General features: G+C 37.8%; 1 protein-coding gene across 4 annotated transcripts in view; it reads left to right on the forward strand.

Moving 5' to 3' along the window:
- MINDY3 (MINDY lysine 48 deubiquitinase 3) overlaps positions 1–18,903 on the forward strand; it is a 61,253-nt gene that overhangs the window by 30,821 nt on the left and 11,529 nt on the right. For all 4 annotated transcript variants that reach the window (XM_075704630.1, XM_075704627.1, XM_075704632.1 and 1 more), the window contains one exon: positions 18,781–18,853. In XM_075704630.1, coding sequence (XP_075560745.1) covers positions 18,781–18,853 — 73 coding nt within the window. The remainder of the gene's footprint in view (positions 1–18,780; positions 18,854–18,903) is intronic.

Genomic DNA, 18,903 nt, shown 5'->3' on the forward strand with positions numbered 1-18,903 from the left:
ATCACTGTAACCCGTTCTACACATTCTCAGGGCCTTTCTTCAGCATCCTTGTTAGTATTGTCTCTCAGAAGAAAGAACATTCACTTCTCTTCCTAAACAATCTTTTTGATCAAAGTTCAACAGAGGGACACCTGAGCAAACACTGACACTGATAGAGGAGATCCTGAATTTGGGTCAGTGGTGTTTACCAGAACTGCGCTGAGGGAGTGTTATCGGGTACAGCATTTAATCTCAGAACACCAACAGAGTATATCAGTGGCCATGAAAGAAAATAAGATGCATGTATAAAAATTCAACCGTGACTAGTATGTGTTAATAACTCTGGTGTCTGCAAAAGTGACCTATGTATATCCAAATAAATTATACTTCTCCTTTAACTTAGGAGCTCTTCTACTTTGGGAAGGTAGTGAAAAATACCTACGTCCTTCCTTTTGTTTTTTACTCCTGTGACAAGTGAATGCAGGTAATCAGATTTTTAAAAATACTTTCTTCATCAGAGAAGAAATCAAAATCAGGTTTTGAAGAATTACACTTCAGGAAGTGGTTACAGAGCGTGTGGTTTCAGAGTCTTTAGTTTCCTTGAGTAAGCAGAATTGGTTCTGGTTGAGACAGTCTGGATATCTAGTAGAAACAATATAGATGCGTGAGGCAACTGCAGAAATAACTTCTGGGCTGAAGTAGGATTTAAATTTTCTGTGTGTTGATTAAGAGCAGGGAGACAAATGCTGCTCTGTTCTTGACAATAGCTCTGACCTGGCTAAATTAGCAGTGAATCTTCAAATATTTCTATCAGCTGTTAGTTTAAGAGCTCCTTTCTGCAAGAAGAGACCCCTTTTTAAAACGAATGTTAGAGCAGGATTTTCCCTGTGGGATCTGTGGGCCCCTAAAAAGAATTGGTTGGTTTAAGCTTCATAGTGTCAATGCTATTGCTAAATGAATTTAAATTGTTCTGAGTAACACAGTAGTTCATAAGGGTTGCTTTGGCCAAATAAGTTTCCTAGCAGAAATGCCAAGTCTCTTGGGAATAATGGTCTCATAGTTGGCAGGGGGCACCTCAAAATAAAATACTTCTGTAGGGTATCTACCCTGTTCTAGCTTCGCAAGATCATAGAGTATAACTGTGAAACCTTATTCTGCTCTTTGTGGGTCTACTCAAGTTTTACTTTTGCATGAATTTGTCCCTACTACAGAAATGTGTTTCTCTCTATGAACAGGCACTTCTGGGCAGTTTCTTTGTTTATTGTTTGTCTGGGAGGTTTTCTGTGGGGAAGCTTGTACTTTTTTTCATTCATGTAAGAAATTTCACACCAGCATTTATCCAAGTGACTTCTAGATTTTGTCTAAACTTTTCATTATAGTAAAATAGACTTTATATGTGATACAACACTGTATGGTGGCATATTTAGTTTTAATGAAATAAGGTCATGACATCAATTTACCCAAAGTCATGGTGGCTTTATTTTCTCTAAAGATAACAAATCTGGAGTACTGTCATTTGTGAAGTCTCTGTACTTCTATTTTTCAATTTTTTCATTAGAAATGTAGTTTTGGCTTTAAGTGGAGGTAGCTTTCATGAGAAACTTTGACCATCATATGATTTTTGGCTTTGCTCAGGAGAAACATTTCCGTCTCCTTTTATTTTCCTATTTCCCACATTGCTGGAATGAGCAGCCAACTGTGATAGCTGCAAAGAAAAATCAGATCCCTCTGCCTCCTCTTAGTTTTTGATGGTCTGTACTTCAGCTGTACTAAAAGAATTTTTTAATAGTGGAGAAACCAAAGCTCCTTAGAGTGGTTATACCAGCTTTCTACAGGACATGTTCTTTTTCATGTCTTGCACAAGGTTTGGGAAAGAAGAAAAGGTTGTGAAGAAGCCAAGTATGCCCTCTCCAATCCAAGAGATAAAGAACGAATTCTGGTTTTGCCACCTCGCTGACATCTGTTCAGGCCTACAAAGTGTCTTGGAGAACTCTCGACTTCCAAGAAGAGCAGAGATATGCAGAGGACAACAGACAGGTTGAGTGGGAAGATTGAGGTGTACATGTCTGTGGTAGGCAGGTGGGGCTGATCTGCAGTGCTAGAAGGTTAGGATTCATAGATCATTGTGCCATAAGAAATCCCGTAATAGATGTAACAGAGGCCAAATCATATTCTAATGCAGTAGACCAGAAACACTCTGATTGCGACATACGTTATTACATCCTAAATCAAAGAGAGTCAAGAGACTGTACTAAAGTTTTCAGGATTTTAGTGGGCCTGACTTGGATTTTCTGATTTTAGGGTTGGTCATAGAGGATCATCACTCCATCTTCCAGAGTCAGGTAGGACTCTAGTTACATAGGATTTTTGGGTCTTTCAGGTGTTATTAGAAAGATGGAGTGTGATCTGAGTCCCTGCCACACAATTATAAAGAGTCCTTGAAATGGAGATCCAGCTATACAGATTTTATTTTTTTTAGCCTAGTACAGTAACTAAAAATGTGGAGCTAGAAGAGAAAGCCATAACCATGGAATCTAAGGTCACATGATTGACTTTTATCAAGACTGGCATACAATAATATGCCCATATATGTTGAGGAAATTGCATGTATAAAGTATTAAAGAGCATTCTGAGTGGTCTTCCAGTTCCTGAGGTTGGGTGGTAGAAAAGTTCATGTCTGTGAACACTGGAGAAATTAATCTTTGGGCAGTGGGAGGCATTTTGACAATTTGTGGCAAAAAGTCTGAAGTGAGAACAGTGAGGAATTAGGTCAAAGTTCTGTAATGCTTGTACTGCTCTTGTCAGAAGTGCTGTGCATCCCATAATAATGAGTAGCAATTATGAGGACTTACTGCTCAGATCTTAAAGAGGTAACTCAGTCATGAGGTTTTGCATTATTTGTTCTTAGAGTTGAGACAGAAATTGTCATGTAGAGGTCATTAAACTGAAAGATGTAAGACTCTGAATGTTAGTCTAACCAATTATTTGGCGTTTACCATCCTAAAATAATTGTATTCACTGTGTTTACCCAAATTCTCTGACTAATTTCAGCCATTTAGTCATATCTATATGTTCTCTAAAGTTTGAGACAATTTTTAACATTCATCCCGTTATATACAGCTTTCACAATGATCATTTAAGGACGTTGTTCATGGTTGGCTGATGCATACCATGAAATGTAATTGTATATGCCCCTAAGCAAATAAGCAAATTACTTCCTTTTGGGAAAAGACTTCTCATCCATCTGTTTTCTTTCAGAGGGGGAGGTTCAGTTTTTATATATGAAGTAGGGCTGCTTAGATGATATCACTTTTCAGGTGTTTGTTTGAGTTGTTCCAATTTTTGTGTCACTGAATTCTTTCTCCTGAAATGTTACACGTTTTGATACTGTTTTGTGCTGGGGTAGATGAGAGAATGACTTTGTACTGACTCCTTGCACACTGTTTCCAAGCCTAGATGAAAACTTGTAAAATGGGATGGGGGAGTAGTTCTAGCAGTTCCAATAGGAACTTTTGATCCAGCAAAATTTAGATCCAAAAATTCAAAATAAAACACTACCACTTGTTGCATGAGATGCCCTTTGAAACAAGGAAGGAAGGAGGGATGAAAGAAGGAAGGAAAGAAAGCCAGCGCAATGCTTTTCTAGATCCACGAATGAAAACGGAAGGAATTACCCATGAACTGCTAAGCTCTCAATTTAATATATCGTAGGAGCACTTCTGAATTGGAAAACTTACAAAGAAAATATGCTTAAGTAATGAGCATGAATATCGCATTAACCATTTTTAGAAAAAATTGTATTCCTTAATCATTTCAAGTCTATTTTAAATACAATTAGGAAGAAAGGTGATTCTAGTAGTCATCTATTGATCTATGAAATCTATGAAATTATTAATTTTTCCAACTTCGTAGTTCCCTTCAAAGCATATGCTGTTTACTTTCCATTTGCTGAGTCTGCATTTCAATTGGTTAAGAAGCAAACTTCTGTCTGATTTTTAAAGATTAGCAGTAGGCTCTGGGAACATATTTGAGGCTAATGTGCACTCATGTCCATGAAATGATATTTTGACTATAACTTAAATGATACATTATTTCTGAAAGTTAGTTATCTATATTTTTAGTGGAATAGATTGTAGTGGTGAATGCGTAAAAGCACCTGTTATGAAAAATGCACAAAGCAGTATAAAAATGGTGGCTTATTTACTGAGAAAGTCAACATACCGTACAGAACGAAGGGCTGAGAACATCATTGTATCATTCTGTATCCCTTTTAGGTGTGAAACCAATGTTGGTTCCAGCTGTAGTTGATACAATAGTGAAGAGATTGGGCCTGAGTCATCAGATGATGGGTAGATACTCTGTATTTCGAATTTGGAGGAACAGGCATCCTGGCTTATTATAAGAGTATGTTGAATAAATTGATAGAGTTTTCAATAGTATTGCAGCTTTTAAATATCAATCAAATTGATATGTACAGAAACATGTTGCATAAAAAATTGTTATTCCTAATTCCAAATCAAGTGAAAAACAAAATGCTGATGGCTTTTCCCTCCATCATTTGCTTCTTCCACTAGTCAGGTGCCCTGGCCTTTCCAGGTACAAGTCCTACTCAATTCTGCCACAATTATCACTTTATTTCCATTTTCAGCTATATTAAATCGTGAAGTATTGTTTGTGCTATCGCTCAGATAGCAGTGCATTGGGATACAGCCATCCAGTGAGTACTGACCTGGAGTTCTCTTAAACACACCTTTTCTAATATAATGTGCTCTCACATGTTGCGTTACGTTTTTTTTCCTGCTGGACACAAAGGATATCCACCTCACTCACTGCATTAACATTTACTAGTTGCTGTCTTGATTCTGCATTTGGCACATGCTATGTTTGCAGCTATTCCAGTCTGCTGGTGATGTTCTGAAATTAAGTATTGTTTATATATATATGTCTTTGCGTAATTGATTTACAGACCCCTTCCTTCTGTTGGGTCATCGCTACTGAATATTATACAGCACAACTTAGAATCCTTCTGGTGTCTGATGGCTTCCAAGTTGTATATGCGTTAATGGTTACCTCACAGTAGATCTTGGCGTGAGAAATACAGCTCTGCTTCAAAAGCCCTTTTCTCATTTGGATGTTTATACCTTATTTTTTTAGTGTTCAAAGTTATTTTACACTTCAGCATGTATTTGGATATTTTTCAAATTTCCTCAAAATAATAAAACTATCATTTTTATTTGAGCACTCTTGATAATGGAGCAGGTATTATTACACCCTAATCAATTTGTAGTTCATTTATTATTTGTGAGTAGATGGAGAGAAGAGGCATAAACTCTTTTGTTCCCTTAAAGACCCTCTAAAGTCCTAGCCCAAAAGCTTTGACTTTGATAAATTTAGTGCACTTTCATTTCCTGCTGGTTTACAAATCACTGAATAGTATGCAAATGATTAGGAAGAAAATACTGGCTTTCTTAATAGTTAATCTGGCATCAAGTGAAGAATGGAAAGAAGGGTGTTAGTTTCATGCAGTAGAATACTGCTTTCCAGAAAGTATATAAATGCAATGGTATGCTCCAGGCTTTGACATGACTGTATTTATGAAAGAGATAAGGCAGAGGTTAAAGATGCTGTTCTAGTTGTAAGATGCAGCCTTAGCACATGGAAGAGGAAAAAAGCTAAGTTTAGTTTCCATGCTTTTTCAACAAGTAAATATGCACAACTGTCAGAGTTTCTAAACCAATGCAGGTCAGTAAATAAACTAATTTAGGACAGCAAATAGTATATTTGTAGTCAAGGGTTATCTTCATGGAATCATTCCAGAAACGGAATTTCAAAAGAGAAATTCTATTGAGTCCTTTCCACACAGAAATTTTTTTTTACAAGTCCCAAAATCTAACTCATTGTCTTCCAAAATATGGAATTTAATATGCTTGTAGTGTCACAATGAAGAGACATGACAGGTAAGTAGAATGAACAACTTCTCCCCATATTCCATGTATCCTTATATGAGATAATAGGTAGAAATCATAAACTGTGATAGTGCCAGTTTCACGTCATCCGTTCTTTGCTCTGCAAGCCACCTTCCTTTTTATTTTATCTTATCTTCTAATTACAGCCTACTAACTGCAGAAATTGTTTACCAGATAATGATATTGGGAATATTGTTTTACCCATTTTTAGTGAGACTGAGGAATGGAAATCTAGTACCTACTACATGACCAAATGGCGGTTCCAGAATTAGTGTATGAACTATTGGTATGCCCATCGTGTCTTCTGTTTGAGAAAATTAATCTATATGAATGGCTGTTAATCTGTGCTCCCCTGTTATAAATACATGTTCTAGACTGATTCCTCAGATTCTTTCTTCCCCTTAGAATTTTTCTTCCTGAAAAAGAAAAATGTCCTGAAGTCATAAATGTCTTACAGAGCTTATTAAATAGATTTAAATGTAGTTATTGAATGCCTATTAAAGATATTTTAAAATGAAGTGTTCGTGGGTTAAACAAGGAAATTATTTTGCGGCCATTTTCGTTCTCTCTGTGGTTTTTTTCCCCCAAAATGTCTGAAGACCAGATGTTCTTTCTGAGCAGGGCACCATGTATCCTTGGGAAGTGGAAGATGGCATTTTTTTATTCTGTGTTCAGCCTGCTTTATTCCCATGTTCCCAAACCCTACTGGGATAGATGCGGGGAACTAGAAACACTAAATGAGACTGCCAACATGACAACATGTGCTTCAATAATAAAAATATTCTTTAAAATAGTAACAGTTGTAGTCTAGTTCTGAAAGTTTATGCCAAACTCTGCTTCTTGCAAAAATCCCCAAGCTGCCTAATAAACATGTGACATGGCAGACTGAGCTTGTGGAGAGAATCTGTATGGTATGTTTCCAGGAGACTTTAGGTAACTTCATAAATGGCAGGAACCCGGTTGAAATCAGGTTGGGTTTTAGCTCTTGCTTGATCCACAAAACCTTAATGCATGTGACAGCTGTTGAATCCCTGGGAACATTAGAGTGAATCCGTATGCAGCGTCTTATTTCATACTTTACAAGTACAATCACAAATACCCTTAACAATACGTTTCTAACCACTTTTTGAGAAGCATTCAAAAATGTGATTTTCATCCCTTTATTGTCTTCTTTCATACTGATAGCAACTTTGTTGTGTGCAGAATAAAATCTTTGACCTCTTTTGATAAGGCAGCTCTACTTTCAGGTTAGGATATGTGAATGAATGAATTGAAAGTCTAAATGTGGAAGGAGGAAAAAAATGCAAAAAAAGGGGGGGAGGGGACTGTCTATGGTAGAGGAAGCTTTTAACTCTTCCAAGCAGAGGTGAAGCACATTTAGTGATATTTATGACATTACCTTCAATTTCTATCTATTTCACCCCTTATATAACATCAGAAGTCGCACTTGATTAGCTATCTGAATAATAGATCTGTTTGTTTCTAAAATTGAAGTAACCTTATTTCACAATTTAAGGGCATTTTTTCCAGTGTTGGTTTGTTTTACATAAGAAGGGTATGAAATATATTAATATATTTTCTCATTTTAACTTGTAGTCTAGGGAGTCCAATGCCATTTTGGTCTACTGATTGATAGTTTTGTGAGTGTTTATATGCATATACATTTATATATGTACTTTAAAAATAACTGTTTTGTGTTACAGAGAGGTGCAAAGTTGTCAGTCTAAGACTTGAATAAGTTAAAGACACTTTGGTATGGAAATATTGAGACAGTGTGGATGTACTTAGAAAAAAAGTTCAGTGCCTCTGCATAGTTAAGAAAATGAATGTAATCGGTGTGATGTGAGATGGGCTTTACTATATAATACAGCTTTAAGGAGAAAAATATCACAAGTTTGGTATTAAGTAAAGGAATAAACATACTGTTTTTCATAGAAGCTAATTGCTCTATTCTACTACTACTGGAATTATCTACCTGAAATACCAAATTCAAATATGAACATTAAAGGCGATACTGTTTCTATAACATGTGAAAATGTGTAAAGTTTGTGAATATTTAGTATTTTCTCTATATGTGTATCAACACTTGTGCATATAAAGAGTCCCTAAAATACTACTTAACACTACAAAATAACAGTGGACTACCAGGCATTATTAATATATTGTTTTCTTAACTGCTTCATAGATCTCATACATTTCATATATGAAGCCATAAGATATTACTATTAGAATAATTATTTTATAACTCAAATATAACAAAAATGTTTCTAAAGGACAATTATTAGCCTGGTTAATTAATCTGGTCCATTTTCTAAAACATTTCATCATTCTGGATTGAAGCAAACCAGAGGATTTTCATCATCCCAAGAGAGAATTATATGGTTTAAGTGGGAAACTGAACACTTGAAGCTGGTTTCCAACATTAAGTGCAGCTTTTAGTACTGTGAGAACTGTATTTAGGAAGATTTGAATTTCTTCAGTACATCTTCACTGGCCTTGAACTCTGTATCAAATATTCCTGATATACTTGTTCATTTCCCACCTCCTTATTGTAATTGCCAAATAGAGTTAGAATGTTAATCCTCACCATGGGTTGTATAGCAAACGCTTCATGTCTATTGGCTGAAATAGTATTAGATATAGAAATAGTATTTAATACAGATACTATTTTTTTTTAAGTAGGAAACAAGTAGTATGATAATAGAAACTACCATTCCTCTTGACTGAATTATATTGTGAAGTTTTTGGAAGTCATAAAGCATGGAATTTGCCCATTTCCAGTTCGGTTCGTCTTAGGAATAAAGTTTGGCATTTGTATAGCACTGTATTCTGTCCTCCAAAAAAAAAACCACATCTGAATATGGCAGACAACAGGTAATTTGAAAAGCTGCCCTTTTGGATTAAACTTGTGACTGGAGGGTAATATGTAATTTAGTAATTAGATAAGAATTCCAGTAAACTCGAATTTGCTGGCTCCTGGTCTGTAATTCCAGTAATTTATTTTTGCTTTCAAAACAAAGACTATATTTTGTGGTGATGAGCAAAACAAGTTAGTAACTGTGAATTAAAAAGACTATATACCTAATCTTTGTTGTTTTACAATAATCTCTTGTGATCAGTCCTTCAAAGCAGGGAACATGGTGAAGAAGCTCTTTTTTTTTTTTACATGTCAACAAGTGAATTGTTGCCTTCTTGTAATGTTTTGAACTAAAAACACCAACATCTGTGGTAATGTAACTGTTAAACATGGGTGTACTGTAGTCTGAGTTTCTCTTATTTTTGAAAAATTGCAATGCTGTGGCTTGCTTTGTTGGCTGTCTTATTAAACCATCCTCTCCCACAGGAATGGAGCATATATTGTGGTTTCAATAACTTAGTTGAGCGCATGCTAAAAGCCCTGCTTTCCAGATGGATAGGCTGACAATGTGCTCTCTGTAGATTTCTCTGTTATGAATTCTTGCTCTTTGGTTTGTGTTTGCTTTTCCTCCACAGCCTCACTGCACCCTTGGATCCAGTAGGCTCCCTTTTCTGTCTGGGTAGCATGGGTGAAGATGAAAAAGGATTTGAAGTAGTTGTCCATATGTAGCTTTTCATTCTGCCCTATTGAGAATTCTTCCATTTGCAGTACCAGCAAGGTACTGCAGGTACTGTAGAGTAAATGCAATCCTTTCACTCTTACTCACAAGGCAGAGTGCAACTAGAGTCAGTTTGCTTCCTCTCAACCACTTTGTTGAAACAAATTACATGAATGTTTCTCCTCCACCACCACCTCTACCCCTTGATGAACACTTTGAGGTAAACTCTGTCATCTTTTGCTAGTCTGTATTATAAGGTCTGTATGTTATTTTCTGACTCGTGATAAGAACTCTGCTACCTTGGGGGTGGCATGCTCCCTTTTGTGTCTTTTCCCCTCTCTCGTTCAAGGAAGGGATTTTCTTTTGGCTTTTTCTGAATCCCAGATAGACCCAAAGCCCCTGTTTAAGGCCGAGGAAGATACAGTATATGGTCTTTGACAGCTGCCATTCTGAAGTGGAAACAGTCGTGGCTGCAGAGCTCTTGTATAGTGACAGCTAAATCAAGGACCTTTCCTTCAGTTCCTCCATATACAGCTCTCAAGCAGGAAAATCTTTTACTCCTTCAAGTATTCTGTGGGTATTTTCCAGCTGTTTGACATTTTTTAATGCATTCTCTCATAGAACATAATATGCTGCAGAGCAATCTCATATTCCACCAGCCAGCACAAGAAAAGCATTGTAAGCAGTCTGTAGAGGATGCTTCCATCACTGCAACAACTACAGGTAGTGGCCCTTCCAAACTATTGGTGTGGGTGATGTCCCTGAACACCAGTGGGAGTCTTGAACTAGTCTTCATTGGCTATCTCTCTGTTCAGAGCCCGACTGGTAGTCTTTCAAACTACATTTATGTCAAGTAACGTCAAATGCTTTAGTATGGACTTTATACAGGTGAGGCTCTAGGATTTGATTTGCTTTGTTGCCACACCGTAATTCTCCAACTCAGTCCCTTTTCAGGGACCCTTCACAATAGTTTGCCTAATAGATGCTATGTTGCTGAGTGTTTTTAGAACCAGTAACTGCATACCTTAGGAATCTCAACCTCTGTTCAGTGGTGCGCTAAGAGGAGACAAGATCTATGGCCTTTCCGTACCTGTTCAATTTGTATGACGGTAATAATGGCCTCCTATTTCAGATCTTAAGGACTCTTCCTCTTTCCTTGTTTTGATAATTAGCTTCTAGGAAGACCTACAAGAAAGCTGTTATTCAATTCCAAGTAATGTCCAGGTTCTGGTTAATCTTCTCAATCTCAATGAGAATCAACAACTAAATTTTATATCACTGCAAGACTTTAAACCTGTTTTTACTTCTGTAGCGATGATAGCTTTCCTACTTGTGAACTGATACCAGTCTATGTTAAATTTTATTCTTTGGTTCACTTCCTAACTAGTCTCTGCAAGTAAAACAGTATCTGACACCTTTAGGACACATAACCTCATTTGTATATGTGGTGCTACATACAACACTTATGCTCCTTGCCTCTAAATAAAGCTGCATTCAGTCTATTCTCCCTCAGTTAAGTGGGTTGTTATTTCTTAGGCTGTAAAGAGCATTTCATCAATTCTGGCTTTGGTAGCAGGATCCCTTCACCATTGGAAGAAGAAACCTTCTCTGCGTCTCTCTGTCCTCTGGGGTGGAGGACACTGGGACATCCTGACACTGGATGTGGCTTTTGTGGATGTGGAGGTTCGTTGCAAATGGATTACAGCCACAGGAGGAAATGAAGCTTCACATTCTTATTTTAGAGCACTACCCAGTTTGAAATGTATTGTGGTCATGTGTGAAAGACCTATGCATCCGAGTGGTAATGATACAGTTATATAGTACATCAGTAGGACTATATGAAGTATCTTTTCTCTTTCAAAAGATAATCTCCAAAAGAACCTTACTGACATTTAAAATCAAATTTCTTTTTGAACCAACTCCACAGTGAGACTAAGTGAATGACATTCTTGCCTCTACACCATGCATCAGGTGTTGCTTGGGTAGTCTCACAGTATTAGGATTGATCTGAGTTTTATCTTTTTACTTCCCATACTGTTAAAAACTGCCACTTGTTTCTTAGTTGTGTTTCTGATGGCTTGCGTGGTTGAAGAGGCAGATGTTGTATTTCACCCAGTTTAATTTGTCCCTTGAGTCCCACTGAGAGTAAAGCAGAACAGGACCCCAGTGTTTTTGACATGATTGGGGTAGTTTTGTTATCAGGACCTCAGTAAGTTGACCAGAGTCCCCACCATTGCATCTGGACGAGGAGCGGTGATTAAACAATCTGATCCCTCCAGACTCAAAAATCTTCACAACACTGGATTGTGGTGGCTGTCATTGGATGAGGACTTCTGTTCCTCTGCAGCATAAATGATAGGAATGTGTAGACTCTTTTTGCATCCTCCTAGGTGGATCAAAATTCCATCTTAGTTTTCCTGGCAATCTGTTCCTTCCACATCAACTGCAATTATTTTCAAATATCCACTTCAGCTGAGTAAAGAGATAAGTGAAAGTCCATACTGAGTCAGCCCATTATTCTACTGTTTATTGGACCTATGCTTTTACCAAATGATTTTTGGATTTCTGGTCTGGTCTCTTCCTGCCACCTCCCTCCCCAACTTCTGTAAAAACTGTCTGTACCTTCGTCAAATGTTTTGCCATCTCTGAAGCCCCCAAGACTGATGTGAACCTTAATAAAGCAATGTTCTTTGAAGAAATCTGAGGTTGCTCCCCTGAGTAGTTAGTGAAACAGTACAACTACTTCAAGTCATGTTAATTTAAAACTACATATGGAAGCACTTCTAAGTCAAAGCATGTTATGTAAGAGCAGACCATCTGAAGCCTGTCTTCCAGCAGCTTGTCTCCTAGACGCTTTCTTAAATGTTTTTTTACTCTTTCCATCTGTGTCTTGCACCTCTCTTTCTCCCTCTCCCATACACACAAATACCTGCTACGGTAACCCACCACTTGTCTCCTGCAATGGGCCACCCAACAACAGCCAGGCATGTAGTTGCAAATCTGGGTTTGTGCCTGTGGTGTTTGAATGGTTGTCTATCTATTGCCAAACACAGCGATTCACAGCAGGGTTCTGCCTTCCCTCGGTGGGTGCACAAACCTGTACGTTTCCTCCCTGCCTGGCTTCCAGTGTCAAACAACCGGTCATGAGACTCCATTCCCTCTGTCAAATAAAACTGAAATTGGGCAATGGATTGAGAAGTCAGCTAGAGAGATGGGAACCCGTTTCAGAGGTCCCATCAACCTTGTTTACTTAGGAAACCATTTTGGAAAAGTTGCTGGCTTGAAAGCCACTGATTATAGCACTGAAAAATACACACTCTTCTCTGTAATACAAGACTGGATTAAATAACCTTCATTCTTGCAGATCTGATTAAAATATAGCAAGTTAAATCATTGATAAATAATCAGTGTTTCTCTATTGTCTTTAGGCAAATTTTTAAGAAAGTTAGCATTACAATATGTAATTTTTCCACGTATCATTCAACAGTGGCAGTGTAGAACTGTAAAGCAGTCCATATGTGAACAGATTTCATTTTCAAGGGCAACAGGTCTTTCAGGGAGGGATCTTTGTAAAATTTCATAGCTAGGATGTCAGTGTAGCTTAGCCATTATGCTCCGCTTTTTATTTGTAGAATGAAAACTTCTGGAATGTTTTCATTAAAACTTATGAAGAGTATTTTTTGCCTCTGAGGGTAAACATGGGATCTTAAAATAACTGGTACTACTGATGAGAATAACTTTTCAAAGTAATATAAAATGACTTGTTTGTGTATCACAAGAGCCAATGAGTGAAACATGATTTTTGGGACATGTTGTACTTAGTATTGGAAGTAATTATTATAATTAACTGTTGATGGGATTCCCTTATATGGAACTTTCAGTGCATGAGATACATCAAAATACAATTCATAAGGCTGGGATGGGGGATATATTTTGGCACATATATTGAAATATCAGCTTGGGCAGCTGAAGTACATTTTTGTTAGATGTCTGTCACGTTTTCAGCTTTGCTGCCTGAAGGAGGTATGTTACTTCTTTTTTCCCTAGATACAAATATACGGAGTAGTTGAACTTTTAAAATTTTCTGGATACTGGAAATGAATGACATGCTAAGTTAGGGGGTGCATGGGATTTGTATATACAGGATTAAAATCTTCTATTTTTAATTGTGTACAGGATAACAGTCTCAGTGAAAGGTTAAAATTATTTTGAAGATAAGAGGGGGGTTTTTTTGGTCATTTCTCCAAGGCAGGTAACTTTTCTAAGTTTCTTCCTGAAATGACTTCCTTAGAGCATCAGTAAATAACATTTAATTAATAAAAAGTGTTAATATATAATAATTGGGAGGCTTTACCATATTTTAAAGTTCAGTTGAAAGACATGGATAATTTTCAGTATTGAGTAGTGCATTTAGTGACTTACTCTCCAAGTTCTTCACATGTACACATGCACTGAAATAACTAAGGACCTGGAAAATTAAAATGCCAACAGAAATACACACTATTTGCAATTGGACTATCAAAAAAAAAATTGTTGGTAGTTGCAGGAGCCTTATTTTTTAAAATCTGGTTTGCATCACATGAAACTGTGGAAAGTGCTGCATTAACAAGATAATTTGGGGGGAGGGAGGACAACACAAATGATAGTCTTTATTCTTGGATTACATTAAGATTTTATGGAAAGAACTGCATACTCGTAAACCAAAGTAGAATTATGTAGTCTGTGTTTGAAATAGTATGTCTGTGCAGTTGGAAGTTACTTTGGTGCTATCCTTCCAAACCATGGAAATTTTAAGAGTTCTCCCTTGTTACACTGTGTCCATGAGCTGCTAATTCATTAATAAGAACCTACCATAAAAATATCCCCTCTTTAGAGTTAAATCCTGAATATAGAAATCACTGGTCTTTTTGTTGTTAATAAGCTCTATATACTATGGCATCATCTATTTTAAACTGAGAACTAATTGCAGTGGTGTACTGTAATTCACTGATAATGAAATCTACTCCTCCTTAATATGTTTCGTAATACTGACCCCCCCCAAAATGAAACTTTTCCAATTCTGGAGTATTTCAAACTATTTAAGAGTTGGTCACATATTATGAAATTTTACAGTGCATGTGTTGTATAGAATAGAATAGACTATTACAGTTGGAAGGGATCTACAGCGATCATCTAGTCCAACTGTCTGACCAGTTCAGGGCTGACCAAGTTAAAGCGTGTTAATAAGGGCGTTGTCCAAATGTCTCTTAAACACTGATAGGCTTGGGGCATTGAGCACCTCTCTAGGAAGCCTGTTGCAAAGAGTCTGACCACCCTCCCAGTACAGAAATGCTTCCTCATGTCCAGTCTAAACCTCCCCTGGCACAGCTATGAACCATTCCCATGTGTCCTATCACTGGATCCCAGGGAGAAGAGATCAGCACCTCCCTCTCCACTTCCCCTCCTCAGGCAGCTGTAGAGAGCAATGACGTTGCCCCTCAGCCCCCTTTTCTCCAAACTAGACAAGCCCAAAGTCTTTAGCCACTCCTCATAGGACGTGCCTTCCAGCCCTTTCACCAGCTTTGTTGCCTTCCTCTGGATGCATTCAAGGACCTTCACATCCTTCTTAAATTGGGGGGCCCAGAACTGCACACAGTACTCCAGGTGAGGCCGCACCAGCGCTGAATGCAGCAGGATAATCACCTCTTTTGGCTGGCTGGTTATACTGTGTTTGATGCACCCCAGATGCGGTTTGCCCTCTTGGCTGCTGACTCACATTGAGCCTGCTGTCGACCAGCACCCCCAGGTCCCTTTCTGCAGGGCTGCTCTCCAGCCACTCCTCTCCCAGTTTGTACTTGTGCCTGGCATTACTCCGTCCTAGGTACAGAATCCGGCATTTGGACTTGTTAAATTTCATCCCAGTAATCATAGCCCAATGCTCCAATCTATCTAGATCCCCCTGCAAGGCCTCCTGTCCCTGAAGAGAGTCCACAGCACCTCCCAGTTTGTTATCATCAGCAAACTTGCTAATGGTGCATCCAGCTCCTGCATCCAGATCGTGGATAAATACATTGAACCGACCTGGCCCTAGAATTTAGCCCTGAGGGACACCACTGGTGACCGGTCGCCAGCCAGATATAGCCCCATTCACTACAACCCTTTGAGCTCTGCCCTTCAGCCAGTTCTTCACCCAGAGCACCGTGAACCCGCTCATCCCACAGCTGGACAACTTGTCCAGAAGGATGCTGTGAGGGACAGTGTCAAAAGCCTTACTGAAATCCAGAAAAACTATATCCACTGCCTTCCCTTCGTCCACTAGATGGGTGACCTTACCACAGGAGGGTATCAAATTATTTAAAGAGGACTTTCCCTTTGTGAACCCATGTTGACTGGGCCTGATGATTGCATTACCTTATATAATCACATAAGTGTTACCCATTATAACAGACTATGTACTCAACAACTGCACATCTTCATACATTGTTTGGCATCATTAAACTAATTGTGTTGAGCTGTAGATGTTATTAAAGCAGTATGGTCCCTTTATCTGCAAAGTCCTTTAAAAAAGTTTAGAACATACGTAAACATGAAGATACACTGTTAAAGTACTGATTTTCTGTAAGTGTTCTAGTTATTCATTTATAAAATCACTGGAATATTTTTCATTAAATAGTGGGTTTGTTCCAATTTAGGCATATTTATGGATCCTTAAAGTTACATTATTATGGTACTGAATTCATATAAAAATCTAGGTTTTATATTTCCAGTATATTAAGCAAGCAATTTACAAGTCTCTCACTGGGAGAGACTAGAAGGACAAAGGGACTTCTCCCAAGTTAGTTTCTTCTGTACACTTTCTTACTTGGAATACTTGGGTACAGGGTGATTGGAGAAGTCACATGGTACGAGAGGCTTAGAGTTCTAGTTTCTCTGCAGGCAGGCCTGCTTCTGACCTAAAGATGGGCTCTGCAGTCCAGTCACAGTGAAAGGTGGCACTTGTGCTGCAAGAGAGGCAGTAGGCTGAGCCAGAATTAATTTAGTCCTGATGATAAGTCTATCACATCTCGGGAACTAGGAGAATTCCAGCAGACATGATTCACCAGATCCATCTACATTAGTGATTTAGCATGTTGGAGAGCTGCTTTTTGGTGCAAATTTGCATTGCATCTATACTTGGAATCCTGCTGCATGCAATAAAGTGTCCAAGAGATGTGCTGAAAGTTGTTTCTCTCCTGGTGGAGCCAACACTTGAAGTTGCACACTGGAAGGCCTTTTGGAGTGCCTTGCCTGCAGTGGGGACACAAGAGCTTACTGGCTCTGCTTCTGCATAGTGTGCTTCTAAGGCTGACGTTTGGCACAAGCTTCATTGCCAGTAAAGATGTGATGTGGATATCCCGTAATACATCACAGCAAATTGAACCCCAATCCTTCCCTCCGTGTGCTGCATCGCTTGGTAATGTAGACGTTTGTGTTGTGCTCAAGTGGCAATGGAGTAGCCCTTAGGAGGGAAAGTATAATGGGCTGGTGATCTAGAGCTGTGGAAGACAGGGCAGATGTCTCCTCCCAACTTTTTGTGGAATACAGTACTGTATGAGACCAAATATTTCTCTCTCCTGTACATGGAAATGAGGGGAGCTCTGTAATCCCCACTGTATGCACCTTATGCCACTAATAGCTGTATCACTCATGTTCACAGTAAAACCGTTGCCTTGTTTTTTTAAGGGTATGTTGTGTTCCATGTTATCCTGTTTATGTGTCCTAGGCAGTTCGCTTTCATTCAGGAAAGTTTTTAAGTATATGCTGGATGCCATTAGGTGTACACTTAAAATTCTTGGCTGATTGGGAATCAGCTATTAAGAGAAACTGGTTGAGTAGAATTCTGGTCAAATGTATGATTTGTTTCTGCTCTTTTCCAGATGCAGTTTTCTTAATCTGGTAAAAGAACACTAGGTCGCTATGCAACTTTTAACTCTACATTCTGATTTCTTTTCTGTGCCTTCCTTCAAATGAAGTAATACAGACTTGTACAGTTTAGACCAAAGTTCAATGTTGGCACATGCAGGTATAATGAGAGGATGTTAACGTGATTTTCTCTTTCAAGAAAATCTAAGTCATGTTCAGAAAGCAAAGTTGAAATGAACTGGAAATAAAAAGCTTATGTATACTTTATGAAACAGTTTAAGATAACTTTTTCATTTGTACCAAATCAATTTACTTAATACAATATGAACAGAAGTGTGTTTCTCAGGGTTAATGTTATTCAGAATAATGTTAATGCTGCTATTTCTGGGGGTTTGTGTTTACTGTTCATAGCATGGCAGGTAACATTAAATTTTTGCTCTGACAGGAAGAAAAGCTATAGAGGGGGTATTGTGAAATGCAGTGTTTACCTCTGAGCAAGTTTTTAATGTTTCTTTCTATGTGAAAAACAACATAGGTGATCATAAATTTGCAAGAGGAGATGTAGGATTTAAGTACTCCTAGCAAGCAGGTTTTGGAGCTCTATTTTGGAGTGTCATGTTCTATTTGAACATCAAGTCTTTGTATCTCTTTAAACTAAAGGGTGTCGTGAATAGGTGCCTTTCTTACCCTTTATGCCACCTTTCATTTCTCATGAATAACTTATCAATTTCACGTTTTTTATAATAATGTTTTTGGCATAAAACCAGAGGGATATGCTTTTTGCTGGTTTTGCAGTAGGAGATAGACATGTGCCTCTCCGCATATATTTTGGAAAGCGTGTTAAAAAGTCACAGATAAATAAAAGCATTATGAGAGCTATTATTGAAATCATACCTTTTCATGTAGCTAACAAATTTGTGTTCTGCCATTCTGTGAAATGGACTTCAAAACATTCTCTCACAGCTTTCTACCTAAACAATTTTTATATGTTTCAATGTATGCATAGTACACTCAACAAATTTCACTGGTACATGTATATGTGTTTTCAGATATAAAGAATGGTACTATAAATCTCAATCTCCACATAATACGTGTAGTCTCCAAGTAGCTTTTGTGCCACAACATCTGCATGAAAAGACTTACGTAAAATTTGTCTAGAAGTTTGTGGAATAATCTTTAACATATTTCTTGATCATTTTACGTCACTATAAGCAATATTGCCAAATTACTGTAATTTTTCTTTTGTATTTAAATTTTCATCAATCTAAGGTCCAAACCTGTGTAGTATGACTAAATATTTCCTTAGTATTCTGTATCTGAATTAAGAATATTCTGAACGTTTTGTTCTTTTTTTTCTTTTTTTTCTTTTTTTTCCTAAGGATATGGCCCTTGTCGCTCCTGAAGCACCTTCAGAACAAGCTAGAAGGGTTTTCCAGACATATGACCCTGAGGGTAAGGGCTGTACTTCTTGCTGAAATAACATTTTATAATCGAAATGTACT

This window comes from Pelecanus crispus, chromosome 2, assembly GCF_030463565.1.
Source record: "Pelecanus crispus isolate bPelCri1 chromosome 2, bPelCri1.pri, whole genome shotgun sequence".
Taxonomy (NCBI): Eukaryota; Metazoa; Chordata; class Aves; order Pelecaniformes; family Pelecanidae; genus Pelecanus; species Pelecanus crispus.